The sequence below is a fragment of the Lethenteron reissneri genome, unplaced genomic scaffold (assembly GCF_015708825.2).
Source record: "Lethenteron reissneri isolate LAM-NWPU_2019-01 unplaced genomic scaffold, ASM1570882v1 scaffold_216, whole genome shotgun sequence".
Taxonomy (NCBI): domain Eukaryota; kingdom Metazoa; phylum Chordata; class Hyperoartia; order Petromyzontiformes; family Petromyzontidae; genus Lethenteron; species Lethenteron reissneri.
The window spans coordinates 1,019,727-1,037,316 of NW_026891738.1; the positions used below are offsets into that span (position 1 = coordinate 1,019,727).

General features: G+C 49.7%; 1 protein-coding gene across 1 annotated transcript in view; it reads right to left on the reverse strand.

The window, feature by feature from the left end:
• The window catches only part of LOC133339752 (uncharacterized), a 60,431-nt gene that overhangs the window by 21,912 nt on the left and 20,929 nt on the right, over positions 1-17,590 (reverse strand). The window contains exons 3-4 of the mRNA XM_061547920.1: positions 8,509-8,739; positions 5,377-5,481 (exon numbers count right to left, since the gene is read on the reverse strand). Of these exons, the coding sequence (XP_061403904.1) occupies positions 5,377-5,481; positions 8,509-8,739 (336 nt within the window). The remainder of the gene's footprint in view (positions 1-5,376; positions 5,482-8,508; positions 8,740-17,590) is intronic.

A 17,590-nucleotide genomic window follows, 5' to 3' on the forward strand; every position in this document is an offset into this window, starting at 1 on the left:
ACTGGAGGTCGGGGGGTCGTTCGCCTCTGCGATCGGCCCGCAAGCTGGAGCAACCGAGACCTCCGACGTCCCTCATCACGTGTTACAACTGCGGCCTCCGGGGCCACGTGGCGTCCGGTTGCCGCGCTCCCCGACAGTGCGCCATGGGAATTCGGCTGGACGAAGACCAAGGCCCCAAGTCATCCCTACTAACCCCGGCAAGTCGCGGCACTTCACATGCTCGGCCTACATGCACGACACACATGGGCCGTCGCGTTGCGGTGGAGGAAGGCCGGTTAGGGATCGGGGATTCGGTTCGGCGAGGGGGGTTCGTGCGGGACCGAGGGGACATAAAATGGTCTGAGTTGGGGCACAGGATGGTGGCTGCGTCGGCGGGCTCGTCGGTCGTTGCGGGATTCATTGACGGGGTCGAGGTCAGGGTGTTGGTGGACACGGGGGCGTCGGCGACTATTATATCAGACCTCATTTACAACATTCTCCCCGTCCAATGTCGACCTCTGCTCCCGGTCGACGTGCCATTTTACGCGGCTAATGGGGGCTCGTTGGGCATTGTCGGCCAAATTAGGGCGTCCATTTGCATTGGAGATATTAAATTGTCGGGACCCGTTTTCGTTTTTTCTTCCTTAGCGGTCCCTTGTCTGTTGGGCACAGATTTCTTGGCTAAAATGCCCATTAAAATTCTCATCGATCAGCGTTGCATTGAGCTACCATCGGGTCGCCGTATTTCATTTTTGACGAATCCTACCGAAATTCGGACGGCGTGCGCTACGATACAAGCGCTGGCGACGCAGACCGTGCACGTGCCCCCGGGTTCACAGATGTTAATTCCCCTCCGGTTGAGGAAACCATTGGTTGGGGAGACCTCGGAACAAGGCATGCTTTTGGGTCCTTCTAATAGGGCTGTTGGGGGTCTCGATTTGTCGGTGGCTTACACTTTGGTTCGGGCTGACAAGGACCCGTTCGTGATGGTTTTAAACGCCGGTTCGCGGCTGGCCGTTATTCAACAGGGCACTGTGCTAGCTCACGCGGCACGGGTCCCTGCGGATGAGCGCCTAGTTGCGCATGTTGATCCAAGCCCGACGCAGAACTATCCATCGAGGGAGGACCTTGAATGGGTCGATTCGCTGTGCGCGGACTCGACCGATTTGTCAGCGGTACAGTTGAGTGCGCTGCGTGCGTTGCTGATTGAATTTTCTGATGTCTTCAGTACGCATAAATATGACATTGGGTGCACGGACCTGTTGCACCACCATATTGAAACAGGCGATGCGGCACCGGTCAGGCTAAATCCCTTCCGGCTGAGTCCTGTTGAAAAGGAACACGTTCAGTCGGCCGTTAACGATATGCTGGCGGCCGACATTATTTCGCCTTCTTCCAGTCCATGGGGAGCACCTATTGTGCTGGTTTTAAAGCAAGACGGGTCCTTGCGATGTTGCGTAGATTTCCGTCGCCTGAATAAAATATCCGTGGCTGACGCGTATCCGCTCCCCAGAATGGATGAGTCCCTCGATGCATTATCTGGTGCGCGATATTTTTCGACTCTTGATTTATTATCGGGATTCTGGCAGCTGCCACTCGACAACGAGTCTAGACCCAAGACAGCATTTCAGACTCCAGGGGGCCTGTTCCAGTTTAACCGGTTACCCATGGGTCTTCACTCCGCTCCTGCGACGTTTCAGCGCCTTATGGAGTTGGTTTTGTCGGGCTTGCAATGGGATACTTGCTTGATTTACCTAGACGATGTCATTGTTTTCAGTAAAACGTTTGAGGAACACCTCCAGCGATTGAGAGGGGTGTTCTTGCAGATGCGATCGGCTAAATTAAAGTTTAAACCGGCCAAATGCCACCTTCTTCGTAAGTCCGTGAGGTACTTAGGCCACATTGTCGATTCTTCGGGGATCTCTACCGATCCCGCAAAGACGAACTGTGTCAGTTCATGGCCAACGCCCACGTCGGTTTCGGACGTGCGCAGTTTCATCGGTTTTGCTTCCTACTACCGCCGATTCGTTGAGCATTTCGCCACCATTGCAAAACCCTTGCACGCTCTGACGGCTAAAGGAGTCAAGTTCCGATGGGGACCGGAGGAGGAGGCCGCATTCTGCTCCCTCCGGGACGCCTTGGTGGGTGCCCCGCCCTTGCGTTATCCGGACTTTACAAGTCCCTTCTTGCTAGACACGGATGCTAGCAACACGGGCATTGGGGGGGTACTCTCACAGGTCGTCGGGGGAGTCGAAAGGGTGGTCGCCTATGGTAGCAGGGTTTTGTCGCCGGCGGAGCAGCGCTACTGCGTCACCCGTCGCGAGTTGCTGGCTATTGTTTTTTTTGTACAACAATTTAGACCATACCTCTATGGCCGTCACTTTACGGTCCGGACGGACCACGCGGCACTTCAGTATTCATTGCGGGTTGCCCAACCCTCGGGCCAATTGTCACGGTGGTTGGAAGTCCTCCAGGACTATCAGTTCACGACCACATACCGAAAGGGGTTGCGCCACACTAACGCCGATGCCCTGTCGTGATTGTCGCCTTGTCACAAATGTGCGTGCTTAATGGGATCGGCGCGCTGTAAACCGCCAGCTGCGGAAAGTATGGGGGCGTTGGCCGCGACCGCGGATGCACCGATCGGTGATGTTCCCGCTGCCCCTGAAGGAGAGGACTCGCTGCTCTCATTGTCGCTGATTGAGTGGGGCCGTCTCCAAATGGCTGACAGCTCCCTGCTCGCGTTGCGCCGCAGGGTGGGGGGTCCCGAGGAGGGCCGGGAACGATCTGGCTCCTGGGTACTCAAGCAGGGCCTGTTGATGAGATGGGACAATTTGTCCCGGCGGCACGCACTCGTGGTGCCTTCCGCTGTGCGGGGGAAAGTTGTCCTGGCCGCACATGAACGCCTCTTGCATTTAGGGGTCAACAAAACGCTTGCTCTGCTTCAGCGTGACTATTATTGGCCGGGGATGGGGAGTGATGTGGTGAATATTCTAAAGGGGTGTGTTGATTGCGCCAGACGAAAACCGCCGGCCGTGGCGTCAAATCCACCGCTGCAATCTAATCAGGTCTCGCGCACTAACGAGCTCGTTGCGCTCGATATTTTGGGGCCTTTTCCAGTCACGCCGAGGGGAAATAAGTACCTGTTGGTTGGTGTCGAGTACTTTACCCGGTGGCCTATGGCGTGGCCACTCGCCAACCAGTCGGCGGCGGCTGTGACGGACGCCTTTGTCCAGAGCTACGTCCTGGACAAGGGGGCTCCCGAACGCTTGCTAACCGACCAAGGGAAACATTTTTCTAGTAAATTGCTGCAAGAGGTGTGCGACCTATTGGGTACTAAGAAGGTGCGTACCTCCCCGTACCACCCACAGACAGACGGGATGGTGGAGCGACTCCACAGGACTTTGACTTCTATGCTGTGCCAGCAGGTGTGTGAGGCACATGTTGACTGGGACCTGCAGGTCCCGGGGGTCCTCGCCGCGTATAGAATGGACCCCCATGCAGCAACGGGATTTTCCCCATTCTATCTGATGTATGGTCGGGAAGCCGACCCGCCTATGGAAACGCAGCTGGGACTGTCCGCGCCACGAACAAATTCGAAATTGGCTGAACATATTAAATTTAACATTCATAAGCTGACCGAGGCACGGGACGCCGCACGACTTAATTCGCGGGCTCGTCAAATTGCCAACGAGCAGTTGCGTGCACGGAAGGTGTCCGTGCACGACTGGAAACCAGGCGATAGGGCCTGGCTGCACTGCCCTCAGGCACCTTTGGCTACGTCGCCTAAATTATTGAAGCCATGGCGGGGACCCGTTGAGGTTGTGCGGGTTGCACGCCCCTAGTGTGTTCAGATAAAATGGGGAAAGCGCCGTTGGTACGTCCACCCCTCCCGACTGAAACCGTTCTCGCCTCCATATGGCCTCCCTTTGTGTCGTGAGGGCCGAGCATGTGACGTGACCGACGACCCGAGGGGGGAAATGTCTCCGCCTGATCCTCACATGTCTCCGCCTGATCCGCTCCCAGGTGTCTCGGAACTGACAGCTGCCGACCACCGGCGGCCGGATCCCCGCAGCGCGGCCGGTCCTTCCAGGCCCGATCCGCGCCTTCCAGGGCTGCCGGAGCCACCGGACGGTCATCAGTGTCCCGTTCCATACGATGGACCGGCCAGGCGGACTCGCGCTAAGTCGCGTAACTATTCATGACCTGCCGCATGAGGAGCCGATGCGGCCGGAGCGCCTCGTCACTGCGTTCCTCATCCGCCCGACCGCTCTATCACCCCGGTGATGGAGTGAGCGGAAGGGGGGGGTTCGACAATCACAGAGACACTGGACACGTTCCGTTTTTGGGACTTGGTTTTATTGTATTGTTCGTCGGTTTGTACATAACTTGTTGTCTGGTATTGTGTGTTGTCAACTTTTATTGTCTTGTTTGTCGGTTTGTACATAGGTTGTTGTGTTGTTGTGTTGTTGTGTTGTTGTGTTGTTGTTGTTGCGTTACGGGGCACACTGGGGGGTGGGGTTTTTGTTGTGTTAATGTTGTGTTCTCTTGTGTTGTTTAGCAGCCGGGCCGGCTGCGAGCTATGTGGGAGGGGGTGATGTAGTGGTGATACGCGCTGGGGTAAGGATCGTGTGCCAGCGCGTAGTGATTGGCTGTGTGTGTTGGTGACGCGCGCTGATGGCGAAGGATCAGGGGCCAGCGCGGGGTCGGGGGTTATGAGGCTGTGATTGGCTGGGTATCGGTGACACGCGCGGACAGCGATGGGACGCGCGCTGACAGCGATGGGATCCTGGGGCAAGCGCGCGGGGATTGGTCAACTAAGGGGGATGCTCACGTCGAGGTCCGCATACGCCCCGTCTCCCGAGAGCGGGGGGTATATAAGGTGGTGCGCAGAAGCGCACGGGGGGTTGGTGACCAGCGAAGACTGAAGACGGAGGAGGAAGAGATCAGGCCCTGCGGCACCTAGTCCCGCTGTCCTTGCAAGGGCCGGGGCTCTGTGTGATCCAGAGGCGGGACCCTGGGACCCGGGGCCGAACGTCCGTATGAGGGCCGGCTCTCGGGACCCAGAGGTTGTGACCCACGCCCAAGCCGGGGTGGGTCTGTAGGCTCCACGGACGTTACGGGGCTGGAGTGTAGTGTGAGCATGCAGTGTGAGCATGCAGCGTGAGCTATAGTAACTACACGTGTCAGTGGAGTGTGTAGCGGGAGTAGTGACGACATGCGTCAGTGAAGTGTGTGTAGTGTGAGAAATAGAGACCACACGTTGTATCGTGACAAGTCAAGGTTTAATAAAAAGTGTGCTACCCGTCAAGTGGTTTCCTGCCGTCATTCCGAATACTTCACAGGTGGCACCGTGGGGGGGGGGGACGTTGTCTTTGTAGGATCAAAACTCCTCACCTTTGTGGTGGTGGTAAATGATGAGGCACGCGATCGCGATGAGCATCAGGATGATGAGAACAGGGGACCAGTAGATGTAGTGCTGAGTACTCGTGCCATCACCTCCTATGAATACAAACAACAATAATAATCATAGTATAAAAATAGGTTTCATCCTTTCTGGCAATAAAAGAGGAGTGGTGTTAATAAGTTCAAACACCAATCAGTAACCTTTTGCAAGGAATCGTGTCACGGCATTAACCATGCGCAGTAAATGTGGTGAACAAGCAAACAAACAACAAACAAGCTCTGCTAATATATGATGCAGGAGCGGGGGGGAAATATATTTCAAAAACTTATATTAAAAACACAACATATACATACACAAGTACTAGTTACTAATAGTTTAACTCGTTATACTGTACTTGACACCATTGCAATCATTGAAGACTTGGTCCAACAAAGACTGAATCCAAATGCACCAACTTTGGTAAGGCACTGTCTTACCAACACATACTTAACCTGGAATGGTACATTTTACGGACAAAATGAAGGTACCCCTATGAGTTCTCCCTTATCGCTAGTGATAGCGAATGTTTTCATGAAATTTGAGACAGATGCCATCCAGACATCCACCCTACGTCCTTTCTTGTGGAAGAGATACGTAGATGACACGTTCGTCATCTGGCCTGCCAGCACTGAACCAATTTCCCAACCACATCAATTCCACACACCCGTCTATAACATTCAGCATGGAAGTGGAAAAGAATGACAAGCTACCATTCCTGGATATTTTGATCGAGAAGAGACCTGATGGCTCGTTGGGACATTCGGTCTCCAGGAAAGCCACCCACATGGATGCCTATCTAAAGCCTGACTCCCATCACCATCCAGCCCAGAAGAATTCCCTCATAAAAACACTATACCATAGGGCCTGTTGCATCTCTGACTAGCACCACATAGCTAGTGAGTTGGAGCACGTACACCAAGCCCTCAGGATCAACGGATACTCGGACCATACAATCCGCAAAGCTGCCTCCCCAGCCATTGGGAGACAACCTTCTGAGGGTCCAACCCAAACCATCACTTTGCCATACATAGCAGACGTTACCAAAAATATTTCCAATATCTTAAACAAACACAGAATCCAGGTTCGTTTCAACACAGTACACAAAATCCGTGATTTAATCCCATCTGTAAAGGATGTGAGTCCTGACATGCAATACCCTGTTGTCTACAAATTAAGTTGTGGTTGTGGCAGCAGTTACATTGAAGAAACGAAACGACATGTCTCGGACCGCGTTCGTGAAGACAAGGCGGATTTGAAACACGGTAAGACCAATATCTCTGCCGTTGCTGATCATTGTTTTAACGCCGTGGGCTCACACAAAATGTATTTTTCCAAGACCGAGGTACTCTGTAAACCTACCGGATACCTTCAGAGATTTGTTCATGAAGTATTCCAGATATATAAACACAGACACAACTTCAACTGAGCGAATGGGTACAAACTGAGCAATCATTGGAAGGACGTTATTAACCAGGTAAAGTCTTCACTGACTGTGATGTTTCCATCCTACCTGCCTGTCAGCTGTTATGTCATGCTAATCTCTCACATTAACATAGCCTCTTCCATGCCCTCGTCGAGGAGGCCGCTCTCTTCCTTTTCTACAGTTACATGCTAATTTATCACGTTAACATCACTAACCCCGGCCACTTCTTTATGACCCTTGGGCGACACCCATTTCAATCCTTTTAAAACAGTCTGCCTTGGCAGCAGACCATGCTTTCCCACCTGGTGACAGACGCGCCCGAAACGTCGTGATTTACTTTATTTTATTCCTACATGACTTTACCGAATGAACCAATGAGTATGGATTCCTGCAGTCACGAAAGCTTGAAATCAAGAAAATATCTACAGACTCTATCACAGTATCTACTGGCTCTATCATGGTATCTACTGACTCTGCAGTAGTATCTACTGACTCTACAGTAGTATCTACCTACTCTACAGTAGTATCTACCTACTCTATAGTCTCATATATATACCGACTCTATAATAGTATACATCAACTCTATAATACTAACGTTATACTCATGTAGGTGACTTTACCAAAAGAACCAAAGAGTATGGATTCCTGCAGTCACAAAAGCTTCAAATCAAGAACTAACTTCATAGAGTGTCATGGTGAGGCCTAGTCTCGTGCAGAGCCCCTGGCCTCACCTATATTTCCCAGCCGGCCAAGGTGGCACCTTTGCAGGCTGCTGCTGTGGTGTTACCCCCCCACCACCATCCCCCCGCCCGTTCTACAGTAATAGTATCTAAGGACGATCATAGTAGTATTTACCGACCCTATACTTGTAAGTGCCCACATTCGGGGGGGGAGGGGGGGCAGAAGAGGACATGACACTTTGAGTAATTTTCCTCAGCGTTGTGTGTATTTTTAAAAAGTTTTTAACGCAAATGAGAATTCCCCCCTCCCCCCACCGATTGCACGTGGGCGTTGCTAGGGGCAACGACCATGAGTCAGCGTCCTCGCGCATGCGCAGATGCGTGCTCTGGCGCCGCCCTGTGCTTATAAAAATAATAAATTGTAAATTTAACTACTTTAAAGTTGATGGATGGGAAAAAGAAATCGCGATTTGTCAACCGGGGGCTTATTTAGTCGTGCGTGCATAGTTTGTTGAAACGTAAAGCCAGCAGTTGTGTGAGTTAAATGCGTCACAAGGTGTGTCCACACACACATAGACAGACAATAAATTACTTTTATGGGTAAGATTGTCTTTGAAACTGATTGGTTTGGTGCGGTGTATAAACATCGCCACTGGGGAGACAAAGGCGGCATGGCATGGTGCTGGCCAACCACCCCCTCGTGTGCCGTGCCGGCTGTCATAGGTGCTTGCTAACAGCACTTGTCCCAACAGTCTGTTAGACGCTATACGGTGCATCTTTGTCTTTGTGTGTGTAGGCGTGTGTGGTGCAGGTGTGTAGTGTAGTAGCGGTTAGTGCTGCCCTGCGCCACAAACCCGGCGGAGACCCGAGTTCGACTCCCACTCACAACAAATAACGGGGCCGAAAATGTCGAACCATTCCCTGCGTCTCCTCCTTCCCCCCTAGGCCGACTCAGCCTCGAACGGCCACGGTCTCCGTACCGGACGCTGCTGTCGTCACTGTCATGATGTCGCTCCTCTCCGTCGTCATATTTGCGGTGTTGTTGACCTCACAGGCGACCGTGTCCCCGTGCCGCGCGTCGTGCAGGGTCCACGTCTCCGTGTGGACCCCGGTCGCTGTGAGGTTCCCCCCCGAGCTCGCGTCCCCCCTGAGCCACGAGTAGGAGATGGGAGGGGAGCCCTGGTGCACGACGCAGCGCAGATACAGGGAGCCTCCCACGTGCACCACGGGGTCACGGGGAGAGACATCGGGCTTTGACACGGCAACTGAGGCACACAGACACACAGAGAGAGATGTGGAGATTACTAAGTGTTATAGTGTAGTCTATAGTGTAGTGTATAGTGTGGTGTATAGTAGTGTATATTGTAGTGTATAGTGTAGTGTACAGTAGTGTAGTGTATATAGTCGTGTATAGTCGTGTAATGTATAGATTAATGTTGTGTATTGTGCAGTGTAGTGTATAGTATAGTATTGCAGGATGTTTAGTGTATAGTGTAGTGTAAGAAAAGGAGTGTATTATGTAGTAAATAGTGTGTATTGTAGTGTAGTTTATAGCAGTGTAGTGTATAGTGTATAGTAGTGTATATTCAAGTTTAAAGAAGTGTAGTATATGTTGCGGTATGTAGAGTCGTGTGTAATGTAGTGTATAGTAGTGTAGTGTATAGTGTAGAGTAGTATATATTAGTGTAGTGTATAGTAGTATAGTGTATAGTAGTGCAGGGTATAGCAGTGTGTATTGTAGTATAAAGAATTGTAGTATATGTTGTAGTATGTAGTGTATACGTAGTGTATAGTGTAGTGTATAGTGTAGTGTGTGGATGATGAACTTCTCTTCCACCAAACGAAGCCAACCGTGATAATCGGAGGTGTGGGGTGAAGGACAACAAACCACTCACTCACCCACTCACTCACTCACTCACCCACTCACTCACCCACTCACTCACTCACCCACTCATTCATTCATTCACCCACTCACTCACGCACTCACTCACTCACCCACTCACTCACTCACCCGCTCACTCACTCGCTCACTCACTCATCCACTCACTCACTCACTCACCCACTCGCTCACTCACTCACTCGCTCACACACTCACTCACTCATTTATCCACTCACTCACCCACTGACTCGCTCACTCACGCACTCACTCACCCACGCACATTCGCACTCACTCATACACCCACTCACTCACACACTCAACGCACTCACCCACTCACACCCTCACTCACACTACAACAACTAAAATTCGCCAACAGTGACAGTGACCTCACCATGGCGTCTGTGCTAGGGCAGGTGCACTTTGAGACCACGTGAAGTGCCTAAGGCTCGCTGACAGGAGGTCAGAAGACAAACCCAGCTGGTGCCATGGATTGACTGACTGGCATATGAACCACTCGTACCCCCTTCTTAGTCAACTTGCTGATTTTAGCGGCCTGGCGCTCTGCTTGATGTTGTGAGCGTTGCTCCTCTGCCCTCTGTTGTTCCTGGAGGGCGACTCCCTCCAACTGCGCAGTAGCAAGATCCTTCATGAGCCTCCTCCACAGAGGCCGACATTGACACCGATGGTACCAGTCATCAGCAAGTCCACTCAGCTCCACATCCTTTCATACCGCATCAGTCCATCTCTTCTCTAGACGTTGTCGTGCACGTTTAGCCCCCTCTATCTGGATGAACAAAAGCTGCTTGGGTTTGTGGTGGCTGGGCATGCGGGATAAATGACCCAGCCACCACAGCCTTGCCTGTCGGAGGAGCTCACTGACGGGAATGTGTCCAAATCGTTCATGGATGTGCGAGCTCCTCACACAATCCAACCTGGTTAAACCCAGGATGAATCGTTTGCACGCCAGCCTGAAAGTTTCTCACTGGAACAGAAAATCCAGTCGAGGGGTCCACATTTAACTAGCATGGAGCAGACCCAAAAGTTTCGTGTAGAGCGACAGATCAGGTAACTTCCACACAGTGTTACACAACTGATGAAAAGATAATGCTGCTCAACTGATTCGGAGTGAGACCTCCGCTGTTAAACTGGAGCCAGTCATGAGCACACTGCCCAGCTATGGAAAACTCTCCACTCTCTCCACAACTTCGCCATCACCAACTAGGAGTTGTGGGTGTGGAGTGTTTGATGATACAAAATACCCAGGCAGGTGCTTAGTTTTGATGGAGCATATGGTAAGTCCCAACCTCTTAGTGGCATGCTCCAGGTTCAGCAACAGTGCCTCCAACTCTTCATCTGATTGAGCAGCAATTACCAGATCATCAGCATATATAACGTGGTTGACCAATAGGGAGCAATCCCTTGACCGCACACGGGCATCGATCAGCCTCCCATTGCTTTTGTACAGATGGAAATTCCTCCGGTACAACCATCGAAGGCTTCACGAACTATATGGTCGAAATATATGTTAAATAATGTGGGAGCCAGAGGACATACTTGTCGCACACAAAGGTGATCAGGGAATGGCTTCGACTAATGGCCACGTAGTTTTACCCGGGCCCACTCACCATCATGGATGTCTTTAATGATTATGAGCAGAGAGTTAGTGACTCTGAAAGCACGTAGAACAACCCAGAGCCCAGGCCTACTGATGGAATCATAGGCCTTGACAAGGTCGATAAAGCAGAGATGTAGATCTTATTGGAATTTCCTACACCTATGCTGTAGCAGACGGATAGAAAATATGGCATCTGCGCAGGACCGCCCTTTCCTGAAACCACATTGGGGCTCTGCAAGCCTCTCCTTAGCGTGCCTGGCAAGGCAATGTTGAATAATCCTTGCCCGGCACACGAAAGAGTGAGATGCCCCTGTGGTTGTTAGAGTCTATTTGGTCCCTTTTCTAAAGAGAGTGACCACCAGGGCAAACTTACAATTCTGCTGAACCCGTCCAGTGGTCCAGACTGTTAAAATGATGGCATGTAGGGCAGTCTGTGCATAAACACCACCCTCCCTCAGCATGTCGCTTGGGAGATCATCTCTGCCCAGTGCCTTTCCTGGTCTCAGACTTTGGATCTCATTCTGTACTTCCTCAACATATGGCACTTCAGCTAGCCACTCGCAGGGTGACTACTTCAAATATTTGAGGCACCGGAACATCAGAAGCATCATCCCACTTTGCGCCATTATATTTTCCAGGCTTAGTAATTTCACATCCTACGAGACCTCACAGAAATGCTCAGTAAATCTGCAAACTGGTACCCTAGGGGAAGAAGATCACATTAGCTTTATTTCCCCGAATGAAGGTGATAGTCCTGGCGATGCAAGTAAATTTTTGATTGCGTTAAATAGTGATTTGTAACCGCGGGCTCAATCTCCTTTGCAACCGGCGACCACCACCCATCATTGCAGCAACCAAACGGCTCTCCGGAATCTTTGAGCAAAGGCTGTGGTAAGCCTCCTAATTCTCTGACGTTTAATTCTGTAGACGTTCGAAGTGGGCCTGTAGCTTTTTCTCAGCCACCCAGAACACCTCCTCAAAAAGCCAGGGTCTTTGTGGAGGTTTGGACCGTGTACCCAAAGCAGCCATTGCAGCTGCATGAGCCACAGTCCTGAACTTCACCAATTTCCCCTTGACATCAGGAGGACGGGGGGACAATGACAAACCCCAGCTGCAGGCGATGATGAAATTCTCGCTTGCAACTTTTATCAGCTAGCTAAGACCAGGCCACTATGATTTTGAATGGGGTCTTGCATGTATAACCACTACCGGAGTGGAACAATGGCAGACACATCTTACAGATGACAAGCCAATGATCAGTAGGCAGATCAGCTCCACGATAGGTCTTGGTGTCCAGCACATGTGCCCCATCTGCTATGTAGTCGAACATATGTTCTTTCTTGGACCCGGCATGCATCCATGAAGTTGGGTGGATGCGCCAATGCCAGAACAGCTTTTTAGTCATTACAAACCCATTGGCTGCAAAGAAGTCTAGCAGCCTCCTACCGTTGTTTTATAGTTGTTCTGGCCCATGCCTTCCAATATCTCCAGCCCATGTGCCAGCATTACGACCCACTCGGGAATTAAAGTTACCGAACAGAATGACTCTATACTGAGGAGCCATTTTAGCTTGCACCTGTGACAGGTCATAGAAGGCATCTGGCACACTGGCCTTGCCTGCATCCCTCCACTGATGTTCATCTTCAGTGGGGGCTTAAGTAAACACGACCACCACTCCTCGCGTTTGGTTGTTGGGAAGGTGATCCCACAGTATCCTCGGGCTTACAGCTTCCCACACCTCACTGCCATGCTCCATGCGCCATTCATTACTTTGTTCAGAAGAAAAGTCACTGCCTGTTGTTTAGCAGTCTCCTGCGCCAAGTGGAGGACTGTTCACCCCTCATGGTGACCGGAGCCAGAGACCAGTCCACTGGACCTCCTGAATACCACAGCGATACAGGCGGTACCAGTCCAGCTCCAGACAGAGGATTTGCAGCCTCTCCTCTGCAGTGAGCGTTCGAACATTCCACGTGGCAACTCGCTGTGACCTTTTTTCCTTTTTGTTTTTGGGTAAAAATTCAGTTTCCTGGCTCAATGAATTGAGGTTTGGCCAGCAAAAGGCCTGTCTGGCCATAAAAAGGTCTGTCCTCCTAGGGAATCCGGGACAAGCTTAATTCTTTTTCGCACTTTGTTAAGTGGTAGGTGAGTTGAATCTGGAGGGGTTACCAGCCCCTCGCACCCATCCAGAGCACAAATGTGTCTGCTGTGGTGGCTCCAAGCTCCATGAGGAGAATAGCCGAATTTCGAATTTGCCTTCCCTCCAATCAATCACACATTCACACACTCACTTAAACACGCACTCTCTCATTCAGGCACACATTCACACACTGATTCACCCACTCACTCACACACTCTCTCACTCACTCACACATTCACACACTCAAACATCCACTCACACACTTATTCACACTCTGCTTTACTCACCGACTAATTTATTCACTCATGCACTCACAAACTCACCCACACACTCACTCACCTACACACTCATTCACTCACTCACCCACCCACTCACAGAATCACTCACACACTCACCCACTCACATATGAACTCACACACACTCACCTACTCACACACACAGCCACTTACCTACTCACACACACCCACCCACTCAACTCACACACACACCCACCCACTCAACACACAACAACAACAACAACCGCTATTCCCCACTAAGTGGCGCTTGTGCCAGGCTATATGCACTTTGAAGCCATGTGAAGTGTCGATTGCCCGCTGGCAGGTCACGGGGCAGAGGACTGGCTGATGCACTACCTGTGCCCCCTACTGTACCAACTTGCTGTGGTTTAGCCATAGGGCACTCTGCTCGTTGTTGTGAGCATCTCTCCTTTGTCTTTCATCGTAGCTGGATGGGGACTGCCTCCAACTGCCCAATAGCGAACTTCACACTCATAGTATAGTGTATTCTAGTATAGTGTATAGTAGTTTAGTGTATCGTGTTGTGTGTAGTGTGAAGTGTATTTTAGTGTAGTGTATCGTTGTTTATTATATAAATTTAGTGTGTGGTGTAGCGTATATTAGTTTTGTGTTTAGTGCAGTGTATACTAAAGCTGAGTGTATAGTAGTGTAGTTTAATGTAGTGTATAGTAGTTTTATAGTAGTGCAGTGTATAGTAGTGTAGTGTATAGTGTATAATAGTGTAGTGTGTAATGTCGTGTAGTGTTCAGAAGTGTAGTGTATAGTAGTATATAGTAGTGTTGTATATATAGGCCTTTTTCCAAAATTAATATTAAGAATAATTCTGCCAAGATTTTTTATTTTAATAATTGATCGGGGCGAGCATGGGACAAGAAAGGGTGAGGCACACCCCACCCCTCACACCCAGCTGCCTTACCGCATTAAAAGCAACTCGAGGGAGGACGCTATAAAACGATTAAATAATAAACTCCGGGGCAAAGAGGGGTTAAATCACGACGTTTCGGAAGCAACACAAGCATCTGTCATCAGGTGTGACTGCTCCAGCAAAATTAATGTAGCGTATGAAGAGAGCTATTTAGAGACACGTGTTTATATAGGGTACTAGGGGGGGGGAGGAGCCAAGGGGTCGGGGGGGGGCATGCGGCATGCCGTGTGGCGTCGCGGGTCGTTGGGCAGGGGATTAGCAAGAGTTAAGCCGATAGATAACCATCTTTTTTCTTTGTGATGCCAGGAGAGGAAAGGGTGAGTGTGAGTACTATGACTGTGCGACGAAAGTGGCGGGGGACGGGGGGGAGGGGGAGGCGGTGGAGAGTGGGATGGGGGGGACCATTTTTTTGTGCTATTGAAATACTGTTGTACATCAACATTTCTTAGTGATGGTAGTGTATCAGGCTGGGAGTAAAATACTGGAAATATGGATATGGCTGTAAAATTATAGGGCAGAGTTAAGCCGATAGATAACCATCTTTTTTCTTTCTTTGTGATGCCAGGGGGAAGGGAGGGTGAGTGTGAGTATGGTGCATGTACGACGAATGTGGAGGGGGGGGACGGGGGGGGGCGGGGGAGAGTGGGATGGGGAGACAATTTTTTGTGCTATTTAAACACTGTTGTACATCAAAATTTCCTAGTGATGGTGGTGTATCAGGCTAGGAGTAAAAGACTGGAAATATGGATATGGCTGTAAAATCATAAGGCAGCTAAAGTTTGACTTGGTTGGACTTGGTTGATGACATCCTTCCAATGATTGCTTAATTTCAAACCATCCTCTCGGTTGAAGTTGTGTCTATGTTTGTATATCTGGATGGCTTCATGGACCAATTTCTGGTAATATCCAGACGACTTGCAGAGTACTTTGGTATCGGAGAAAACAATACCATGAGAACCCGCTGTGTTGAAACAATGATCAGCTACGGCAGAATAATTCGTCTTACCGTGTTTTAAATCTGACTTGTGCGCGCGAATTCGATCAGATACATGTCGTTTCGTTTCCCCGATATAACAGTCACCACAAATGCAACTCAGTTTGTAGATACGGGGGTACTGTAAGTCAGGAATTACATCCTTTACGGATGGGATCAGATCACGGATTTTGTGTACTGTACTGAAACGGACCTGGCTCTTGTGTTTGTTTAGAAATTTGGAAATATTTTTGGTAACGCCTGCTATGTATGGTAACGTGATGGTTTTGATCAGAAACTCAAGGGGTTGTTTCTCCATGGTGGGAGAAACAGCTTTGTGGATAGTACGGTCTGAATATCCATTCATCTTAAGGGCCAGGTGTATATGTTCCAATTCACTGGTCAGGTGGTGTTCGTCAAAGATGCAGTGGGCCCTATGGTACAGTGTTTTGATGAGAGAATTATTTTGTGCCAGATGGTGGTGGGAATCAGGCTTCAGATAGGAATCTGTGTGGGTGGCCTTCCTGTAGACAGAATGTCCCAAAGAGCCATTGGACCTTCTCTCCAACAGAACATCCAAGAATGGTAGCTTGCCATCCTTCTCCACTTCCATGATGAATTTGATGGATGGCTGTATGGAGTTAAAGTGGTCGAGAAATTGATTCAATGCTGGTAGGCCATGTGGCCAAATGACAATTTATAACATTTTTGACATGCGTTTTTCTGGATGTTGTTGTTGTTATTCTGTATCTCACTGTTCAAATAAACCTACCATTAAAATTATAGACTGATCATTTCTTTGTCAGTGGGCAAACGTACAAAATCAGCAGGGGATAAAATAAAATTTTCCCTCACTGTAGGGGTACCCTCATTTTGTTTGTAGAAGGTACCATCCCAGGTGAAGTACGTGTTGTTGAGGCAATGCCTAACCAGCGCAGGGACATCAGAATGCAGTCCATGTTGGACTAAGTCTTCAATTATTGTTATGGTGTCTGGCACTGGAACCTTGGTGAATAGAGAGACCACATCAAAACTGACGAGGACATCATTAGGGGACAGTGAAATGTCCTTGACTAGAAAGACCAAGTGAGTTGAATTCAGTACTGCTGAATTGGTTTTGCCAGTAAAGGGAAGCAGAGTATCCGATAGAAAACGGGATAGTTTGTAGGTAGGTGAGTTGATCGTGGACACGATGGGCCGTAGTGGGGTACCTTCTTTATGGATCTTGGGAAGACTATAGAATCTGGGTGGTCTAACAGCCGAGGGGTTTAGAGAGAGCTGTTTGACTGGTTATATTAGGGAAGTCGAACTGGTAATGATCTTGTTGGTTTTAGTAGTTAGGCTATTAGTCGGATCTCTATTGATTTTGGAGTAGCTGCCATCATTGAGTAGGTCCTGGATTTTGTTGTTGTATGTGTTTTTATCCATGATGACAGTGGCATTGCCCTTGTCGGCTGAGAGGATGACTATGTCATCCCTCTTTTTCAAATTTGCGAGTTCGTAGCGCTCGTTTTTGCTGATGTTGCTCATGGGTTTCTTAGAATTTTTGAGGATTGTGGCAATTTCAGCTTTAGCAACGTCTGTTTGGATGTGTCCTAAGCGTTTGAGGGCTACATCGACCTGGGAGATTATATCCTCCACTGGGATATGCTTAGGGGTAACTGCGAAATTCAGTCCTTTGGCTAGTACCGATTTTAGATTGTCAGAAATTGGGATGTTACTCTGATTAATAACAATCTTGTTGACATCTAACTTTGTAATGTGTGGTTCCGGCTTCTTCTTTGATAGAAGGTTGAATTTAGCGATCAAGTTAGCTTTGCATTTGGTTGACAATGCATTAGCAGAAGAGGCTCTCAAATTGTCAACACGATCCCAATCGGAAGGGGACATGCGGCAGGCCGCATGTCCTCGCGGGCGGTTTTGCAGGGGATTAGGTGGTTATCTATCAGCTTAACTCATGCTAATCCCCTGCCCAACTGCTTGCGACACCACACGGCCTGCCGCATGCCCCCCCCCCGACCCCTTGGCTCCTCCGCCCCCTAGTACCCTATATAAACACATAGCTCTCTTCATTCGCTACAGCAATTTTGCTGGAGCAGTCGCACCTGATGACGGATGCTAGGGTTGCTTCCGAAACGTCGTGATTTAATTTAGTTGTTTTGTTTTTATTTCATTTTGTTTTCACCTACGTGACTTTACCGAAAAAACCAAAGAGTATGGATCCTTGCAGTGACGAA